The sequence below is a fragment of the Macaca fascicularis genome, chromosome 16, assembly GCF_037993035.2.
Source record: "Macaca fascicularis isolate 582-1 chromosome 16, T2T-MFA8v1.1".
NCBI classification, from domain to species: domain Eukaryota; kingdom Metazoa; phylum Chordata; class Mammalia; order Primates; family Cercopithecidae; genus Macaca; species Macaca fascicularis.
In genome coordinates this window covers 59,294,297-59,314,499 of record NC_088390.1, presented here as the reverse complement: position 1 = coordinate 59,314,499, position 20,203 = coordinate 59,294,297, and the positions used below count along the sequence as shown (strand labels likewise).

Sequence of the window (20,203 nt, the reverse complement as noted above, 5' to 3'; positions counted from 1 at the left end):
TGACCCCTCTGCAAGGAGGCTTTGTTATAGTCCCTGAGGCTGAGTAATGGTGATGGTGGTGGTTTGGGTGGGCAATGTAGGGGAGTCAGAGCTCTGGGTGTAAGTCTCTGAGTGAGCTGCTTTGTGACCTCGGGTGAGTCTCAGTGTCTGCATCTGTGAAATGGGGATAAGAATATTCACCTTACATGGCTGTGGGGAAGATTCATTCAGATAAAGCACATGAAAAGCACTTTATAAGCTGCCTCAGTCTGTACAAAGACCGATTACGGTACTATTAGGCTGTCTTTCCTACCCTCGGCATCCCAATTCTCAAAGCAGCTCAGCAGCACGGGGTCACGGGGGTGCAGGCAGCCAGAGCAGACTGCCAGGAGATGCAGCTTGGCCCCTTAGTGTGCCTGTTGCAGTTGCTGCCAGGAGCTTGAGTGGAGCAGAGGGGTGGAGAGAGGGGCACAAGCTCATCTACGGTTGCTATGGCACCCCATCCTGGATTTGCCCATTTCTCCTAATGGAGCAAAGGGCAGGCAGAGGGAGGGAGAGAGGGAGAAAGAGCACAACTGGTGCCTTCGTCTCCCCTTCCCTCCCATCTCTCTCTCTGGAGCAGATGTGGGTGGGGGATGGAGGGAGCCTGGATACTGGATAGGAGGGGAGGAAAGAGTTGGGTGCCAGGATTAAGAGGTTTGAGACAGTGGGCCGCACTGAGAGAGGAGGGGGCAGGGCCCTCATACCTACATCCAGAAGCCAGCTGGTGACGTTAGAGAAGAAAAAAGCAGGCGAGCCAGCACCAGCGTGAGAGGGAGAGGGAGAGAGGAAAAGGGAATGCCAGCATAGGAAGCGTGGAGGCAGACAGCCCCCAGACTGCAGCCAGCCTCTGCCTGGGCTCTCCTGAGCCTGGATCCCAGGGTCCTGAGAGCTGTCCCAAGGATGGGCACCAGGGGAGCGGTCATGCCCCCTACTGTGTGGGGGCTGCTGGGCTGCTGTTTCATCTGTGACTGGGCTCTGGGGGGTCCGCGGCCCCTCCGCTCTCTGCCCCCTCTGTCTTCCCAAGTCAAGCCAGGATCTGTGCCCATGAGGGTACCCCCAGAGGGGGCTGAGGCCGCCCTCACTTATCTCTACTCCGGAGATGCCCAGCAGCTGTCACAGGCGAATTGCAGTGAGCGCTATGAAGCGCGTGGGGCAGGAGCCATGCCAGGGCTCCCCCCAATCCTACAGGGAGCAGCGGGCACCCTTGCCCAGGCCGCCAATTTTCTTAACATGCTGCTGCAAGCCAACGACATCCGTGAGTCCAGTGTGGAGGAGGATGTGGAATGGTACCAGGCACTGGTCCGCAGCATGGCCGAGGGGGACCCAAGGGTGTACAGGGCTTTGCTGACCTTTAACCCTCCACCAGGGGCCAGCCACCTACAGCTGGCCCTGCAGGCCACCCGGACTGGGGAGGAAACCATCCTTCAGGACTTGTCTGGGAACTGGGTGCAGGAGGAGAACCCACCTGGGGACCTGGACACCCCTGCCCTGAAGAAGCGGGTGTTGACCAATGACCTAGGGAGCCTCGGCAGCCCCAAGTGGCCACGGGCAGATGGATATGTGGGGAACACACAGCAGGTGAGGCTGTCTCCTCCTTTCCTGGAATGCCAGGAAGAACGGCTCCGACCTGGCTGGCTGATCACACTCTCTGCCACCTTCTATGGACTCAAGCCAGACCTAAGCCCAGAGGTCAGGTAAGTGGGTTTGTGCAGGATTTGATGTGTGTGTGGGGATGTAGGAGAAGGAAGTACAGGTCCCCTCAGCTGTGCATGGACCATTTGGCACAAACATGTGCATGCCTGGAGGGCACACAGATGTGGGTGTTTGTACTCAGCTGTGTGTACTCACAGTCGGCTCTGGGAATCTGTAACTATTAACACATACAGGTATGAGTGTACATGTGTATAAATCAATCCATATTTATCTGGGTTTATGTGCTTGAGCACATGCAGGAATGTCTGTGAGCCTGTGCATATACAAATAGGTATACATATGTAGCATACATCTATATGCAGGTATACACATGTGTGTAGCGATATGTCAGTATAGCTGGGTGTGGTGGCTCACGCCTGTAATCCCAGCACTTTGGGAGGCCGAGGCGGATGGATCACCTGGAGGTCGGGAGTTCGACACTAGACTGACCAACATGGAGAAACCCCGTTTCTACTAAAAATACAAAATTAGGCAGATGTGGTGGTGCATGCCTGTAATCCCAGCTACTCTGGAGGCTGAGGCAGGAGAACCGCTTGAACCTGAACCCAGGAGGTAGAAGTTGCGGTGAGCCGACATTGCACCATTGCACTCAGTCTGGGCAACAAGAGCAAAACTCTGTCTCAAAAAAAAAAAAAAAAGAAAAGAAAGAGATGTGACAGTATAGACAGGCAGAGGTCTTGGCCCCCCAGGCCTGAGGAGGGAGTGTAAGAGGTAGGAGAGGTCTTGGTGTGGATGACAGTGACAATCTATGCACCAGGCTTGTCAGAGGAGAGCCGGGTGGGCACTCCAGGGGTTCAACCTGCTGCTGTCTAGCAATTGAGAGCTGTACAATGAGGCTTCCCAGGAGAAGGAAAACTTTTTTTTTTTTTGAGACAGAGTCTCACTCTGTCACCCAGGCTGTAGTGCAGTGGTGCAACCTCAGCTCACTGCACCCGCAGCCTCCCAGGTTCAGATGACTCTCCTGCCTCAGCCTCCTGAGTAGCTGAGATTACAGGTGCATACCATCACGCTTGGCTAATTTTGTATTTTTAGTAGAGACGGGGTTTCACCATGTTGGCCAGGCTGGTCTCAAACTCCTGACCTCAGGTGATCTGCCTGCCTCAGCCTTCCAAAGTGCTGGGATTACAGGCATGAGCCACCATGCCCAGCGGAAGGAAAACTCTTGAGGGGGCTTGGAATCAAAGCTCTTTCTGCCAAGGAGCTGGCTGAGTCCCCAGGGCCAACTCTTTACACCAAGCGGCCCTACTATCCTGCCAAGCAGAAGCTTGTGATTCTCCTCCAGTAACTTACCTCCTCCCTCAACCACAGGAAAGGATTGAGGGTCCTATTGGGAAGGGAGCAGCAACTGAGCCCAGGACTGCAGGGCATTCAACAGTCAACACTGCTTCTCCAGCTCTGTGTCCCCATTCATTGTTCCCAGCAGGATTCCCCTCCTGCCAGCATGCAGCCTGGCTCCTTGCCAGCTCAGCCCAGAGCAGAGACTGGGGAGCTGCTGGTCCAGGCAGTGCCAGGTCAGGGCTCCTCAATTTCATATCTCCTTTGCTGTGATCAATTCAGACCTGGCTTGGGCAGAGAGAGGAGATGGTTAACAGCTGAGCTGATCTCTGTGTGTGTGCATGTGTACATGCATGAGGAAGTGTGAAAATCCTCTTCAGAGATCATCATGGCTCCTGCCATGTCTTGACATGTGCCCTCTCTCTACTCCTTGATAGAAACCAGGAAATGATAGGATATCAAAAAGCTGAGGGGTGGAGAGAACAACCTGGTAGAAATAAAATTGTTGTCCACAGAGACAGTGAACATTCATAATACTGGAGAAATGGAATGCACGCATGCCCTTCGCACACACTGCAGGTGCTGGGCTAAAGTTTGCAAAGACTGCGTTGTCCCCAGATCTAGTGCCTGTAGGGGCAGAAAAGTGTGATCCCTTTCCTCACTCATCATAAGGGTCACAACACTCCTATAACAAAAGACAGATTAACAAGAGAAAGGCATGACGAATTTATTTTTTTTTCCTTTTGTTTGAGATGGAGTCTCTCTGTTGGCAGGCTGGAGTGCAGTGGCATGATCTCAGCTCACTGCAACCTCCGCCTCCCGGATTCAAGCAATTCTTCAGCCTCAGCCTCCTGAGTATCTGGGACTACAGGTGCATGCCATCACGCCCAGCTAATTTTTGTATTTTCAGTAGAGACTGGGTTTCAGCATGTTGGCCAGGATGGTCTCGATCTCTTGACCTCATGATCCACCTGCCTCGGCCTCCCAAAGTGCTGAGATTACAGGGGTGAGCCACCGCTCCTGGCCGTTTTTTGTTTCGTTTTGTTTTGTTTTTTTGAGATTGCCTCTCGGTCTGTCACCAGGCTGAAGTGTAGTGGCGCGATCTTGGTTCACTGTAACCTCTGCCTCCTGGGTTCAAGTGATTCTCCTGCCTTAACCTCCCGAGTAGCTGGGATTACAGGCATGAGCTACCACGCCCGGCTAATTTTTGTATTTTTAGTAGAGACAGGCTTTCTCCATGTTGTCCAGGCTGGTCTCGAACTCCTGGCCTCAGGTTATTTACCCACCTTGGCCTCCCAAAGCGCTGGGATTACAGGTGTGAGCCACTGCACCCCACCTATTTAGCCAAAGTTTTACATGACACAGGAGCCTTCAGAAATGAAGACCCAGTGGCAGAGGCTCAGTGGCTTACACATATAATCCCAGCACTTTGGGAGGCCCAGGTGGGAGGATGGCTTGAGTCCAGGAGTTCAAGACCAGCCTGAACAATATGACCAAAACTTGTCTCCACTAAAAATAATTTTTAAAAACTAGCCAGGCATGGTGGCACAAGCCTGCAGTCCCAGCTACTTGGGAGGCTGAGGTGGGAGATCAGCTGAACCAAGGAGGTGGAGGTTGCAGTGAGCTATGATCATGCCACTGCACTCCAGCCTGGGCAACAGAGCAAGATTGTGTGTCTAAGAAAAAAAGAAAAAATAGACTCAGGGAAAATTGTTCACTGTTTTGCTTAGATTCCATGAAGCATGGTCAGCCCTGTAGAACTGTGATTGGACAAAAAAGGCTATGATCTAATGGTGGTAGACTAAGTAGGGAAACTCAGCCAGGCGTCTGTTCAGCTTCCTCTTGGCCTGTCTATGTAGCATCCTTCCTCCCAGGTAGAGGGCAGGATCCCTCTGGAATGAGGGTCATATGACCTACTTACTATCAGTCAAGGCAGGCCAGAGAATTTCTTTATGACCAGCTCCTACACAGAAAGGTAGGGGAAGATGAGAGTAATATTTCTTGGTTTTACATCTCGCTCTGGGGGAGGGGGATTCTAGTGTCTATGACCTGCCTTGGGGAAGGGGAATTCTGGTTTCTAGAACTCACTTCAGCGGGGAGAAAGAGGGATGTGAGACAAGAGGGAAGGAGAAGGTCGGAGATACCTTACTTCTGAGCCCTTCTAATCTCCTTTAGTTCAAAGTCCTCAGCATGCCAAAGTGCCATAATTTGGAGCATCGTTTTCTGGGCCCCAACAACGCCCAGGGACACACATCCACTTTGGCATCCATCACTGTGCTCCTAATTGTCAATTCACTGCCGTAGGGGGCAGGTGCAGATGGACGTAGATCTCCAGAGTGTGGACATCAATCAGTGTGCAAGTGGCCCAGGCTGGTACTCTAACACACACCTGTGTGATCTCAACAGCACCCAGGTAAGGATGAGGAGGATGGGGGGGGCACTACTAGAGTCCTGCCTCCCTCCCCTTTTCCCATCACTGCCACCACGCAGCTCCCAGGAGCAGCAGACAAAGCTACCCCAGCATCTCAGGGCTAAGGGGAGTTCCTAGTGATTGGCAGAGGTGAGATACCAGGCTTTTAAAAAGTCAGGTTACCTACAGCCTGCCCTCCCTTCCCCTATTCCCCCTACTCTTGCCCTCACTCCTTTGAAGTTTCAGTGTTCCTTCCTGTCTGCTCTCCTTTCTGGTACTCAGTGCTCCAGGACCCCTCCCCAGGGTGGCTTCCTGAGCCTCAGTTACTTATCTCCTTTCCTTCCCCGGGAACACATTCTTCATGTAACACAGCTCTGGGCTCCTCTTGGCCCACAAAGGATGTTCCATTGGTCTGTCTACAAAAGGATATTCCATATTGCTGAAATAAATGGAATTGCTGGTTGGGGTGTAGGAGGAATCTAACCAACCAAGGAGCTCGAAGAGGCCTGGGACCGGTGAATGTGATGGAACCTGGGCCAGATGCAGGTCAATTCAAAGCTATGGGTGCAGGTGACTCACAATGATGGAGAGCACTGGCTGGTAATCATGCAAACCCAGTACTGGGAAACTGGGAGGCCAGTGAATTCACCCACTCCATGGTTACAATCACTGCATGCTTGTTCCTGAGCTGAGCTGAAGCCAGAGTGAGCCCTGTGACCTGCTGGGGCTGGCAGGCATATTGTTCTGTGTGCACAGGTGGTCCTACTGCTCTTCAGGGAACATGTGTCTGCAGCTAGAGGTGGAGGGATGGAAAAGGACTCCCACCATCCAGTTCACTGTTTAACCCAGACACATGCACTTCTCTAGGTGCGTGTTTGTCTAATTGTACAGACTGTGGCAGGAACAGAGTGTAGTTCGGTGGTCCAAGCAAGAGGGGAAGTTGGACCACAGCTTCACAAGCACCACACACTAACCCTACTAGGTGAGGTCAGGGGCTTGATATAGAATCTTCCAAGGTTAACCCCTTCCTTTGCATCACTGATGTCTGTTCCCAGCCACTCCCTACAATAGATCTGACCTCATTTGCTCATATTCCCTGCCTGGCTCTGAGGTCTGCTCTGTCCCCTACCGGGCAAACATCAATAGGAGGAGGTGGAATAAAGGCTGGCCTTGGCATCCCACCAGCCTGGCATTAGCCTGGCATTAAGGCTGGGAAAAACAGTCCTGTGCCAAAGCCAGATGGTCCCTGATGAAGGAAGCTGCTCCTCTGTGGTGGCCTTTCCAGTCTATTTGTGTGCCAAAGATGGAAGCTGATGGGGACCCTTTGAAGTAGGATGTAGGCACACAAGGCGTGGCTGGGCTCAGAACTTTCCCTACTTCCATCTCCCGCAGTACCTTGCCCTAGCAAGAGCTGGGCACTAGGAAATGGGTCTTATGAGGCTCCTGTCACTGCCGGTCTGAACAAAAGGGTGATTTCTCCCTGGGCTCTTCGCTTAGGATCTCTTTGGGAAGAGAGAAAACAGCAGGGGCCAGGTAGGGTTTCCACAGAGGGAAGGCTTCCCAAGAGCTAGAGAGGGCTTCTGGAGGGATTCCCTAGTGTGGACACGAGTCCCATGGATAGGGAGGTAGATGGACCCTCCATCTCTCCCAGGAGGGAAATTTCTTCCAGAGATAGCCCCACATAAACACATACTGTGTTTGTTGTCCCCATAGTGTGTCCCCCTGGAGAGTCAGGGCTTTGTTCTTGGCCGCTACCTCTGCCGCTGCCGACCTGGATTCTACGGGGCAAGCCCCTCTGAGGGTATGTAAGTGTGATGGGGGCCAGACATGCGTTTTACAGGAGAGGCTGGTTGGGTGGGTACATCTGGGGAAGAAAGCCAGATTGGGGTGAGACACTGGGAGGGAACTTGTGGGGCAAGAGCAGAAGGTTGAGAGAGGCAGGAAAGGCAAGCAGGTTGCAGTGTGGGGGTGTCTGCACCTTCTGAGTATGAGCTTATAACATGCAAATATGATGCAAGTTGACCTCTCAAGGAGCCCTAGCCTGGTGTCACCTCTTCCTGGTACTCTTCCATCCCAAGGAAGCACCCATTCCCACTTGTCCCTGGAGCCCCAGATCACAGGAGAACAGGGAGAGGGCTGTGGTGACTATCAGGAGAAAAGGCTGGGATGTCAGGATGCTCTAGCTGGGCCCCTCTCCCTGCACCCATCTTATTCTTTATAGGGTTAGAGGAGAGTGCTTTCCAGACTACCGGGCAATTCGGGTCCCCAGAAGGCAGATCTGGGAGATTGCTGCGGTGCCTGCCATGTCCTGAGGGCTGCACCAGCTGCATGGATGCCACACCGTGCCTGGTGGAAGAGGCCGTGGCTCTGCGGGCTGCCGTGCTGGCCTGCCAGGCCTGCTGCATGCTGGCCATCTTCCTGAGCATGCTGGTCTCCTACCGCTGCCGCCGGAACAAGGCAAGGAAGGCCCTACACCTCCTGCACACATGTCCGACCCGTCTCAACAGGAGACCTGAGATTACCTAAGACCAGAATTTAGGAGAAATTGGTTCTAATCTCGATTCTAAATCTAACTCACTATGTAGCATGATGCAAATGATTTCTCCGCCTTGGACCTGCTTCCTCATCTGTAAAATAAGGGCATTGAACTTGATTCAATAAATGCCAGTTGAGTATCTACTCTAAGCAAAACACTGCCTAGGCTCTAGAGGAAGTGATCTGGGCTCGCATGGAGCTCCCAGTTTAATGGAGGAAGCAGACATGTAAATAAAATGACAGCACAGTGAGATGGGGGCAAGGATGGAGGTGTCTGTCAGCTGCCGTGGGAGCTTATAGAAAGTCATTCTGCCTGAGATGGCATGGGAAAGACTTTCTGGATGTGACATGAGCCAGGCTTGAAGGTTAACTGGACACTTACTGGGCCAAGAAGGGGTACCCTGTTCTAGACAAGGGAGCAGCCTGACGCAATGCTTGAGGAATGAGTAAGATCCCTTCCAGCTCCAGCAGCCTCTGATTTGAGCCTAGGTCTGCAGCAAGGCCCTAAGTGGGACTGGGAGGAACACAGGGATGTGTGTGGGGGGATGATGTGAAACCTTGGCCTTAGCCATGTTTAGTGCCAGTGGAGTTGAGCCTGGGGTGACAGGGGGCATGGCTATGGGTAGAGAGGGCAGAGCCAGTGTTACAGGGTGAAGCCTTAGCTCAGGGCCACTGAGTTACCCTTCACATAGGCTTGAGAGCCTCTAGAACCATCGTCCAGACTCTGCTCATATGCCTCTCTCCTTGCTCCACAGAGGATCTGGGCATCTGGAGTGGTCCTGCTGGAAACTGTCCTTTTTGGATTCCTGCTGCTTTACTTTCCTGTGAGTCTGTGGCCAGAGGCTGGCCCCACCTTCCGGCATCCCCCACAGCCAAAACCTGGCACCCTCCAAGCCCCAGAACCCTTCCTCTTCTCTGCCCTCTGGAGGGGATTCAGAGACCACAGATTTCCCCTACTCATACCCACAAATGATAAGCTCTATGAGCTCTGGAGCCCCAGGCTTAAAAGAGCTCTGTGACTTGCAGTGTGATTTAGGGCAAGTTACCTAACCTCTTTGATACTTCAGCTGCTCCTCTGCAGAATGAAGGTGGTGATGGCCCTATTGTGGGGGTGTTGGGAGGATCCACAGTGTGCTTAGCATAGGCCTGGCCCACAGCAGAAGCACAGTGGAGAGGAGAGATTTTTGCCCCTTCCCACCAGGTCTTCATCCTATACTTCAAGCCCAGTGTATTCCGCTGCATCGCTCTTCGCTGGGTGCGGCTGCTGGGTTTTGCCATTGTCTACGGCACCATCATACTCAAGCTTTACAGGTACGGCCTGGGACAGACTTTGCCCTCATGCTGCTCATTCCAGACCACCCCAGCTCACTCATGGAATGGTGTTTTTCAAAGCCAGACTCTTGCCAGCCCCACTCCCCTGTACCCCCAAGGCCAACTCCCATCACCAGAGCCTTGTCCTCCATGTTACTTTTTGCGGGGGTAGCAAGAGGCAGCAAATCACAAAAAGGATGGAAGGACAAGTACCTGTGTGGAGGAGAGGGCAGCAATGGACAGACACCAGGGTGCTGGTGCCCTCTTCGCGGTCCACCCAGGTCTCTGCCATCCACCCTGTGTATTCTAACCCTCGCAGAGTGCTGCAGCTCTTTCTGTCTCGAACGGCCCAGCGGAGCGCCCTTCTGAGCAGCGGGCGGCTGCTGCGGCGCCTGGGGCTGCTCCTGCTACCTGTGCTGGGCTTCCTGGCTGTGTGGACCGTGGGTGCCCTGGAGCGAGGCATCCAGCACGCACCTCTGGTGATCCGAAGCCACACTCCCACTGGCCGCCATTTCTACCTCTGTCACCACGACCGCTGGGACTACATCATGGTTGTGGGTGAGCTGCTTCTGCTGAGCCCAGCCTTCCGCTAGTCCCTGACTCTGTGCCTCAGGGATTCTCTTGTTCTGGTTCTCCTGTCTTTTCCCCAGACCCCTGGCCCAGGCTCCCCCCAGCACATCCTTCAGAGAAAGGGGTGGGACGGCTGCTGAGGCAGTGCTGGCTCTCTCCCTCCCTGCAGCTGAGCTGCTGCTTCTGTGCTGGGGCAGCTTCCTCTGCTACGCCACACGGGCTGTGCTCTCGGCCTTCCACGAGCCACGCTACATGGGCATTGCCCTGCACAATGAGCTGCTGCTTTCCACTGCCTTCCACACGGCGAGGTGAGGACGGACCCCCCTACCCACACCCCCTTCCACTCTAACACCACTCCTCACCTCTCACAGGTGAGGTGCCCCCATCCCATGCCATCCTGGCGACACTGCTATGCCTCAGCACTTTGAGGAAGGCCCCCACTTCTGGTTTTCTCCCTACCCCCAAGATGTTCCTTCTGTACTCCATGCCTGGCCCAGGTGAGGAGGCCCCCAACACACAAGAGGAGGAAGAGGACCTTCCTCCTAACTCATCACCCCTCCCAAAGCACCTCTCCAGCACCCCAACATACCCCTTTCCATGCATGCTCAGTCCTCCCTGCCTTCTCCCCTTACTCCTCAGCCATAAGAGCAGCAGTGTGTCCATAAGGACCAGGCCCTGTGGTGGAGGCAGTTAACCCACAGAGTGGGCCTAAGAGGCTGGAGCACAGGTCCGTGCTATACACAGCCAAAGAAAGTGAGCTGGAGTAGTCTGGGAGGGCTTCTTGGAGGTGGGGATTAACAGGATTGAGGTGGGACCTAAATCCTGGAGACAGCAGGAGAGGACAGAATGCCCCATCATCCTAAGGATATCAGGGCTAGGGCTGGGGTGAAACGCCAGTGAGAAGGCGAAGTGGAAGAGGCCATTCCCACCTGTAGTAATGACCTGTGCCCCCATCCCGCCCCAGGTTTGTGCTGGTTCCCTCCCTGCACCCGGACTGGACCCTCCTCCTCTTCTTCTTCCACACCCACAGCACCGTCACCACCACGCTGGCTCTGATCTTCATCCCTAAGGTAAGGCCCTCCCCTCCTGCCTGTGAGGCCGACCCCAGCCCCTCTGTCTGGGGCACTGTGGAGCTGTTGTCTCGCAGTGCCCTCTGCAGGCCAGGGTGAGGACGACAGAAGTTGCTGGGTGAGTGAGCAGAGTGCCAGGGGCCCTAAGCTAGGAGCCGACTTGAGTGGAGACACTCTCTGCTTCCAGTTCCTGGACAAGGGAAAGAAGAGCCAGGGCTGGAGGGGCTCCCTCCTGCAATTGGAAGGTTAGCACACTCTGAAAATCTACTCAGAAGCAGGTACACAGAGAGCGGTGGGAGAGCTGAAGGACCCAACTAGGAATTGCAGGGTCAGGGACTTGGAACCACCCCGCTCTCTGAGCTAGAGAAGGTCAGGGAGGATGAGGGGAGTAAAACTCTAAAGATCCCCAGAATTCCAAATCAGAGAAGGGGGTGAAGTGTCATAAAGTAAGGATGCGTTCCACAGGGCTGGTGAGTGCAGGAGTGGACAGGGAGCCAGGGTGAGTCTCTTTCCCACTCATATGCTCCCCTGCCAGTTCTGGAAGCTGGGGGCTCCTCCCCGAGAGGAGATGGTGGATGAGGTGTGCGAGGACGAGCTGGACCTGCAGCACTCGGGCTCTTACCTCGGCAGCAGCATCGCCTCAGCCTGGAGCGAGCGCAGCCTGGACCCTGGAGACATTCGGGTATGTGCCACCCTCCCTGCCTCCTTTCAATGCTAGCTTTTAGCAACGGGGCAGAGGAAGGACTGGGCCCTGCCACCTGGGCTATGTGCCACTGCAAGTCCTCTTCCCTCCAAGACCTGCCCTCTCCCTTCTCCACCACTGGCCTAAACTGATTCCCCTGACTCTATTCAAAGGAGGCCACACACACCCAAGTGAGAAGACCCCAAAGCTCCAGAATGAGATCCTGGAGGCTCAGGCCATGTGGCAAGCTAGAGGCAGGGCCGAGAGTAGAGCCCTACTCCCTCACATCCTTCACTCTCACTCAGCAGGGGCATCAGGTCGGTAGCAGACTAAGAAATCCCTCAGCTGGCCGGGCACAGTAGTTCATGCCTGTAATCCCAGCATTTTGGGAGGTCAAGGCAGGCGGATCACTTGAGGTCAGGAGTTCAAGACCAACCTGGCCAACATGGCAAAATCTCATCTCTACTAAAAATACAAAAATTAGTCGGGCATGGTGGTGCATGTCTGTGGTCCCAGCTACTCAGGAGGCAGGATCACTGGAGCCTGCTAAGTTGAGGTTGCTGTGAGCTGAGATTACACCACTGCACGCCACCCTGGGTGACAGAGCAAGACTCTGTCTCAAAAAAAAAAAAAAAAAATCCTCAGCCCCCAGCAAAGCAGGCTGGTTGGTACCTAGGGACAGCTGTGGGGTTGGGTAGTTCAGGTGGCCACCAGGATCCCCTTTCCCTGGACCTGACAGGTCTTAGAGAGAGGAAGTTCTTCCTGGGTCTACACTGGAAGAGCATGCTTATTTTAATTTATGTGCTCAAGGGTATCATTATAGTCACCAGAACCCTAACAAGAGGCTCAGTGGGTAAGATATAAGGAGAGCTGATAATCTAAGCCCATTGTTTTATATAATCCAGAGTCTAGGAACCATTGTGGTGAACCCCTCCACCTCTACTGGGGCCCTCTTCACACCTGACTTGTTTACAGGCTCACAAAGCAGAGTCCTCCGCATCTCCCGAGTCCTTCCTTGTCCCAGCTGCCTCTGCCTGTTTCCCCCTTGTGTCCTCAGCCTCTAAGCTCTGCCTGCCCTGCATCCTGAGACCCCAATCCAGCTGAAGGGCCAGGGAGTATGGAGGGACAGCTCCACCTCGACTCTCCACTTTCTGGAACACAAGCCAATCTGTGGCCCCTATGCTGGGTCTGGGGAGAAACCCAGAACAGAAGACTTTTAAAGCCCTGTTCCATCACTTACACCTGAACACTGCACATTTCACACCCACTAGTCTCATCAATCTTATATAATGCTCTTAAGGAAGTTAACACTGGTCACCCAGGTAACATTGCTTTACAGAAGATCCAGAGGCTCAGAGGGAGGGGTCATGAAAACAGCCTCCAGGCACACAGCATATTGAGGGTCCCCAGGCTACTGACTTCTCACCAGACCACAATGCCCCAGAGAAGGGGGTACATCTGAGCCCTCTGAGCTGAATGGATCTGGCTCGGACTCAGGTTGGCAACTGGTCTCACAGGAACAAAGAGGTGAATTCTGAGAGTTTTAGAAGCAGGGATGAGATACAGCTTGATGGAAAGAGATCCCTCAGGGAAAAAGGTCTAATTAAGGGCAGACTAACAGACAGCCAGAGGATGGAGAGAGCTCACCTGCAGCCCTGCTTTCCTTCCTGCCGCCCCACAGGACGAGCTGAAGAAGCTCTATGCCCAGCTGGAGGTCCATAAAACCAAAGAAATGGCTGCAAACAACCCCCACCTGCCCAAAAAGCGTGGCAGCTCACGCCAGGGGCTGGGCCGCTCCTTCATGAGGTACCTGGCGGAATTCCCCGAGGCCCTGGCCAGGCAGCACTCCCGGGACTCAGGCTCCCCAGGCCGTGGCAGCCTGCCCGGCTCCTCCCGCCGCCGGCTCCTCAGCTCCAGCCTCCAGGAACCGGAGGGGACACCGGCTCTGCGCAAGTCCCGCAGCACCTATGACCAGCGCAGGGAGCAGGACCCGCCTCTTCTTGACTCACTGCTGAGGAGGAAACTGGCCAAGAAGGCCTCTCGAACAGAGAGCAGGGCGGTGGAGGGGCCCCCTGCCCTGGGCTTCAGGTCAGCCAGCGCCCACAACCTGACGGTGGGAGAGAGGCTACCCAGAGCCCGGCCCGCCTCTCTGCAGAAGTCGCTCAGTGTGGCTGGCTCCAGGGAAAAGGCCTTGCTCATGGCCAGCCAGGCCTACCTGGAGGAGACCTACCGGCAAGCAAAGGAGCGGGAGGAGCGGAAGAAGGCCGAGGCGGCCATGGCCAGCCTGGTGCGGAGGCCATCGGCCAGGAGGCTGGAGAGGCCTCGAGGGGCCCCCCTGTCAGCTCCACCTTCCCCTGCCAAGAGCAGCAGCATGGACAGCTCTCACGCCTCTGGGAGGCTTCATGAGGAGGCTGGGAGAAGGCTGCCTCACCCACCTATCCGGCACCAGGTCTCCACCCCCACCTTGACCCTGTCTGGGACCTGCCTGGGAGAGCCAGGGATGCTATCTCCCACCTCCACCTTGGCGCCAGCTCTGCTGCCGGCTCTAGCTCCAACCCCAGTCCCTGCCCCAGCACCAGTCCCAGTACCCCCTCAAAGCCCCAACTTACTCACCTACATCTGCCCCTGGGAGAACGCAGAACTGCCAGTCAAGAAAGAAAATGTGCCCCAGGAAGGCCCCTCAGGGCCAGAGCAAGGCCACCACTCCCCTGCCCCAGCTCGAGCCAGGCTCTGGAGGGCCCTCTCTGTTGCAGTAGAGAAAAGCAAGGCTGGGGAGAATGAGATGGATGCAGAGGACGCACATCACCAGAGGGAAGCTAACGATGCGGACGAAGACAGGCCCAAGATCTTCCCTAAATCCCACAGCCTCAAGGCCCCTGTTCAGCAGGGTTCCATGCGCAGCCTGGGGCTGGCGATTAAAGCTCTGACCCGTTCTCGGAGCACCTACAGAGAGAAGGAGAGAGTGGAGGAGAGTCCCAAGGGGCAGAACAGCGGGACTGTGGGAGAGAGTGTGGGGGCACCCTCTCGATCGCCCAGGCTAGGCCGGCCCAAGGCAGTGAGTAAGCAGGCCGCTCTTGCCCCCTGTGATGATGAGGAGTCCCTCCAGAACCAACAGAATGCTCACACCAGCAGGATGCTCCAAGTCTGTCAACAGGAGGGCAGCAGGGAACAAGAAGACAGAGGCAGGAGGACATCCCAGGGTCTAGGGGAGCAGAAAGCTGAGAGAGCAGGTAAAACAGGGCTTGCCGCGCTGAGGCAAGTTTCCAGGGACAAAAATGTCAAGCAATCAAAGGACGCCCCTGTTGGGTGGCAGGAACTGCCCAAAATTGGCATCCAGTCCCTGGGCAGTGTTGACCACAGGGTGGCAGAGGTATGCCCCTGGGAGGTCACTGAATCAGAAACACGTCAGCCAGATAGTGGCAACAAGGCCGAAATCTGCCCCTGGGAGATGAGTGAAGGAGCCCCTGAGTCGAGGTCACTAAGACAAGACCCAGGTGACTCCCAAGAAAAGAGCGGGGAGGCCCGTGGAAAATCAGAGCCCACGGATGTGGTTCCCATGATGCGGAAAAAGCCAGATAGGCTGGTGAGGGAGCAGGAAGCAGTGTGTCCCTGGGAGAGTGCCGATCAAGGAGGTCTGTGCCCTGGGTCAGCTCCTCAGGACCCTGGCAGAATCAGAGACAAATCTGAGGTTGGGGGCAGTGTGGAGGCCAGGAAGGTGGAGAAGCCTGGGTGGGAAGCTGCTGGCTCAGAAGCTCATACATCTGACATCGCCAAGGCAGAGCTGTGTCCCTGGGAGGCAAGTGAAGGAGGTGAGGATGGGAAACCGGCCCTAGAGGTAGTGAAGGATCTCCCTCAGGAAAAGCAGAAAACCAGGAAAGCAACCTTTTGGAAAGAACAGAAACCGGGCGGAGACTTGGAGTCTCTTTGTCCATGGGAGAGTACAGATTTCCGGGGCCCCTCAGCAGTCTCAATTCAGGCCCCGGGAAGTTCAGAGTGTTCAGGGAGTTTGGGTAGTGGCATTGCTGAAGTGTGTCCGTGGGAGGCAGGAGATGCTCCTGCTATCCGGAAAGCAGAGATCTGTCCCTGGGAGCTGGATGATAACGTGATGGGGCAGGAAATGCTGAGTCTGGGGACAGGTGGAGAATCTCTCCAAAAGGAAAAAGCCTCCAGAAAAGGAAGCTTTGGAGAGATGGGGGAACACACTGTGAAAGCAGTGCAGAAATTAAGTCAACAGCAGGAGTCAGTGTGTCCCAGGGAGAGCACGGTCCCTGGGCCCTCCAGCCCATGTCTAGACAATTCCTCATCCAAAGCTGGTGGCCAATTCCTACGCAATGGAGGAAGCAGAGCAACACAGGTGTGTCCACAGGAAGATCTCAGGCCGGAGGCACAGGAAGCAACACCTGCCAAAGCGGAAATCTGTCCCTGGGAGGTAAATGAAAGAACAAGAGAGGAATGGACATCAGCACAGGCACCAAGAAGAGGAGACTCTCAAAAGGACAAGGAGAAAATGCCTGGAAAATCAGAAATCAAAGATGTCACAGCTTGGGAAAAGCCTGAGGGGCAGATCCAAAAGCAAGAAGCGGTCAGCCCCTGGGAGAGTGTGAACCCTGGCAGCTTCTCCCCACAACCACATCCTCAAGACACAGAGAGACCCCAAACCCTTCTCCAGATATCAGGCAGTGTGGGAAGCAAAGCTGCCGACATTTGCTCTTTGGATGTGGAGGAAACCCTGACTGCGGGGAAGGCAGAAATCTGTCCCTGGGAGGTGGGTGCTGGAGCGGGGGAGGAAAGGGCTTTGGGAGCTGAGGCCATTAGGGTATCTCCAAACGATACAGGAAAGGTTTTTGCAGATCTTGGACCCAGGGAGACAGCTGTTACTGTTCCAGAGAAGCCACAGAAGCCAACCCCAGAGTGGGACGTGGCTTGTCCCTGGGGGAGTGTGGGTCCAGATACTCTGGATGCTGATGGACCAAAAGCTGGGTTCCAGGAACTGGACCATATGGGGTGCAGGCCAGGTGAGGTGTGTCCCTGGGAAGCACAGGAAGCTGCTACCAGTGAAAAAGCCAAGATGTGTCCCTGGGAGGTGAATGAAGGAACTACTGGGAAGGGACTGGACCAAGAGACAGGGAGTGAATCAGCAGAGCAGAGGGAGAAAGCTCTAGAAAAGGGGAGACTCACTTCCCTGGGAGAAGACGCATCAAAACGGATGGCAAAACTGTGTCAAGAACAGGAAGCTATTTGTCTTTGGGAAAACAAGAACCTGAGGGAATCCCCTGCTCAGGCGCCCAAGATCTCAGACTTGCCCAGCAGCATGAGAAGTGAAGTGGCAGAGGGACATTCCTTGGAAGCAACAGAGAAGGCAGACCTGAGACAAGACCCAAAGGTAGGTTCCTTCCCAGAACACATAACCCAAGAAAAAGCTCCAGCTCCAAACACAGAAGAATTCACCACCGAAGATGGGGAAAAAACAAGCCATGAGCTACAATCTGTCTATACATGGGTGACCACTGCCCCAGCAGTTTCCTTCTCCCACCCAAACAGACAGCGCCCTGACCAACCTAAAGCCAGTTCCCAGAGACTGGTCAGCACTGGGGGCAGGGCCGCTGATGTGTGTCCATGGGATGTGCCTGATGCAGGTGTATATAAACCTGACAGAAGTGCCAAGGCCGAGACCTGTCCCTGGGAAGTTACTGAAAGAATCCCTGTCAAAGGGGTGTCAAGGCAGGATGGAAAAGGGGACTCTCAAGAAGAGAAAGGCAGAGCCCCAGAAAAATCAGAGCCCAAAGGTGTGCCAGTTCAGAAAAAGCCAGAGATGGCAGACTTCAGGCAGCAGGAGGCTGTGTGTCCCTGGGAGAGTCAACATGGCAAGGATCTGTCCCCACAGCCAGCCCCAGATGCTTCTGACAGCAACAGAGGAAGTTCTGAGGCAGCAGGCAGTGTGGAGACCAGGGTAGTGGAAGTGTGTCTGTGGGAAGTGGAAGAGGCTCCCTCTGCCAAGAAAGCAGAGATCAGCCCTTGGGAGGTGGGTGGAGGAGCAGCAGAGGAAAGGGAACTGGAACAAGAATCACAAGGGCAAGGAGAGATGTTTCTTCAGAAGGCAGGACCTGGAGGGACTGAAGAACACTTCTCAAAAGCAGCAGCAAAGCCCAGAGAGCAGGAGGTAGTCTGCCTTGGGGAAGGCACAGGCTCAGGAGGGCTCTTGCCCCAGTCAGGTGCCCTGGACCCAGAACTCAAAGTCAGCCCCGAAGGAGCAGGCAGCATGGGGAGCAGGATGGCAGAGCTGTGCCAATGGGAAATCACAGATCCAGAAGGAAATAAAATAAAGGGTACCATGGCAGACATCTGTCCTGGGGAGGAAACTGGAGTCCCACCTGAGGAATCTGGCCTCCTAGCTTTAACAGCAACTCAGAGAGAATTTTTCCCCACAGCTCCTGAAAAACCACTATGCCTTTTAGTCCATGGGCCTCTGGATCACTTCTTTCCAGAAAGCAAAATCCCCTGCCCCAAGGTAAGCAGGCCAGCCAGTACTTTCACTCTTGAAGGTGTCAGAGAACTACAAGGACCTTCAGGGCTTGAGCCAAGGACCAGCTTAGCCCCAGAGCCAAGTCTCCAGGAAGCTGAGGCTCAGTCTTCCTCCTTAACTGAAGACTCAGGCCAAGTGGCTTTTGAAGCTCAGTATGAAGAATTCACCCCTCCAACTGTCTATCCTTGGGATTGGGAGTAACAGCCTTATTAGGTGAGGTCAAACACAGAGCTAGCTTTCAGGAGCCAAGGCTCTCTCCAAGTCCAAGTGTTCCCAAAGAGCTGAATCAAAGACAGCCTGGCCACTTCCCCTCCTTGAGAAGACCAGAAGTCAACTCATCCCAAAGACAAATTGTATGAAAAGGGTACAGCTTGGACCCCAATGGGAAGGCCCATCCTCTCTTTACTTCTAACTTTTCTTCCTGTTCGAGGAAACAAAGACTGGACACTCTGCTTCCAAGGACTCCTCCCATCCACCTATAGTACTCACAACACAAACCACCCAAGTCTGGACACTCACCCACAAAGCCAGCGTTAGGGACGAAAGGAAGTCAGCTGTGCCCAGCCTGCCTTCTCTCACAGGGAGACCCAATTCTCTGAAGTCTATGACGGAGCATTTTTTGAGAAGAAACTAAACCTTACAAAGTGTTGGCAACATAGGGATGGTGGACCATAGAAGGCTATAAAGGCCACCATAGGAAGCTGAAGAGCCATTTAATTGAAGCTGAAAGATAAATTGGGGGAAAAGCTAAAATGACTCAAAATAGGTGCCTGAAAATGCATTAAGGACCTTGTCATTTTGACTTTGAATCTCCTGTTTCTGCTTTATTGCTTCTCATACCTGCCTTGCTTGACTGCTGAAGCAGAAACAACTAGGCACGCTGACATCCTTACCAACATCTGGCATCCAAAGCAACGTGAGAGAGAAAGAACACAGAAGAAAAGCAATTTCCCCAGGTCCTCCCCACAGTCAAGGGAGCTCTTCCTTCTAGACATCCTTGTGTGCCTCTTGCTAGTTTTTTAGGGGGTCTCCCCCTCTTCCTGCCCCAACTCTCACCAGTCTCCAGAGCTCGCCTCACTGGCTCATTTGTCTCCCCCTAGCTTTTCAGCACTGCCATCAACAGGACCTCTCTCTTTTGTCAAAGCAACTGGAGTCAAGGGGAATCTCTGGTTCTGATGCAAGACCCACCCCCCGCCACCCCCACCTCTCCCTGCCCAGGAATCACTTGCTCAGTAACAAGAGGCCACATCAATCTCCTTCCAGAGGAGCTCAAGAAAGGCGGTCCTGTACACAGCCAGCACTCTAATTCTTCTGCCCTCTGAAAGAGGAGTGCTATGGGGCAGGTTAGAAGCCTTAGGGGTGGGAAAAGGGCACTGTTGAAGACAAAGCCTTCTTTCTTAGGGAGCTCTTTCTTGGCTCGGCTCTCTTGTCTCCTCAGTTCAGGCTACCCTTGCTTAAACAGTACTAGATTACAAAGTGCTGAGATTAGATGATAATACCAGAGGAAAATGAGGAAGGAGAAAAACATACAAAGAAGTCCCAAGATTGGCAAAGGGAGGTGGGAAAGCAGGGAAGGGGCAGCTAGAGATGGCAGAGCTGGACAGGGGCACTAAAGATGGCAGTAAGTCACACCCTCTAACAGTACAACAGTACCGACACTGATGTCATTCATGGGGAGAAAAAGATGAAACAGGGAGACCAAATACCCAAAGGGAAAACGAGCCGTTAACATCTAGTCTGCATATAAATATGCTGGGTGGTTATGGGACTTCACAGAGAAAGTAACAAACTACTCCATTTCTAAAAGGGAACAGAGGAATGGAGTAACCTACTCTCCTTTGGGGACCAGATGTCCTCATTCCCTTACCTAGGGCCCTTATTCTGGGCTTTTAGAGCAGTAATTTAAGTGTGGTGTTGTTCTGGGCTCTGGCTAGTTAGCCTTACAGTTTCTGAGCTAAGGTGGATTTCGCTGTGCACCCCAAAACAATCCCGTTGGGTCTGGTCTAGCTGGAAACAGCAAAGAGGGTTTGCCGCCAAACCCACTCTTGTGAAATAAACCATGGGGAGCGGAAATAAAGAGTGCTTTTTCTTGA

General features: G+C 54.1%; 1 protein-coding gene across 1 annotated transcript; it reads left to right on the top strand.

The window, feature by feature from the left end:
• The first annotated feature begins 753 nt into the window (after positions 1–753).
• GPR179 (G protein-coupled receptor 179) lies at positions 754–20,203 on the top strand. Its single transcript, XM_005583504.4, has 11 exons — positions 754–1,715; positions 5,314–5,422; positions 7,133–7,220; positions 7,641–7,876; positions 8,710–8,778; positions 9,156–9,265; positions 9,585–9,823; positions 10,005–10,143; positions 10,800–10,905; positions 11,441–11,587; positions 13,269–20,203. The coding sequence occupies exons 1-11, from the start codon at positions 922–924 to the stop codon at positions 18,309–18,311; spliced, it is 7,080 nt and encodes a 2,359-aa protein (XP_005583561.3). The 5' UTR covers positions 754–921; the 3' UTR covers positions 18,312–20,203.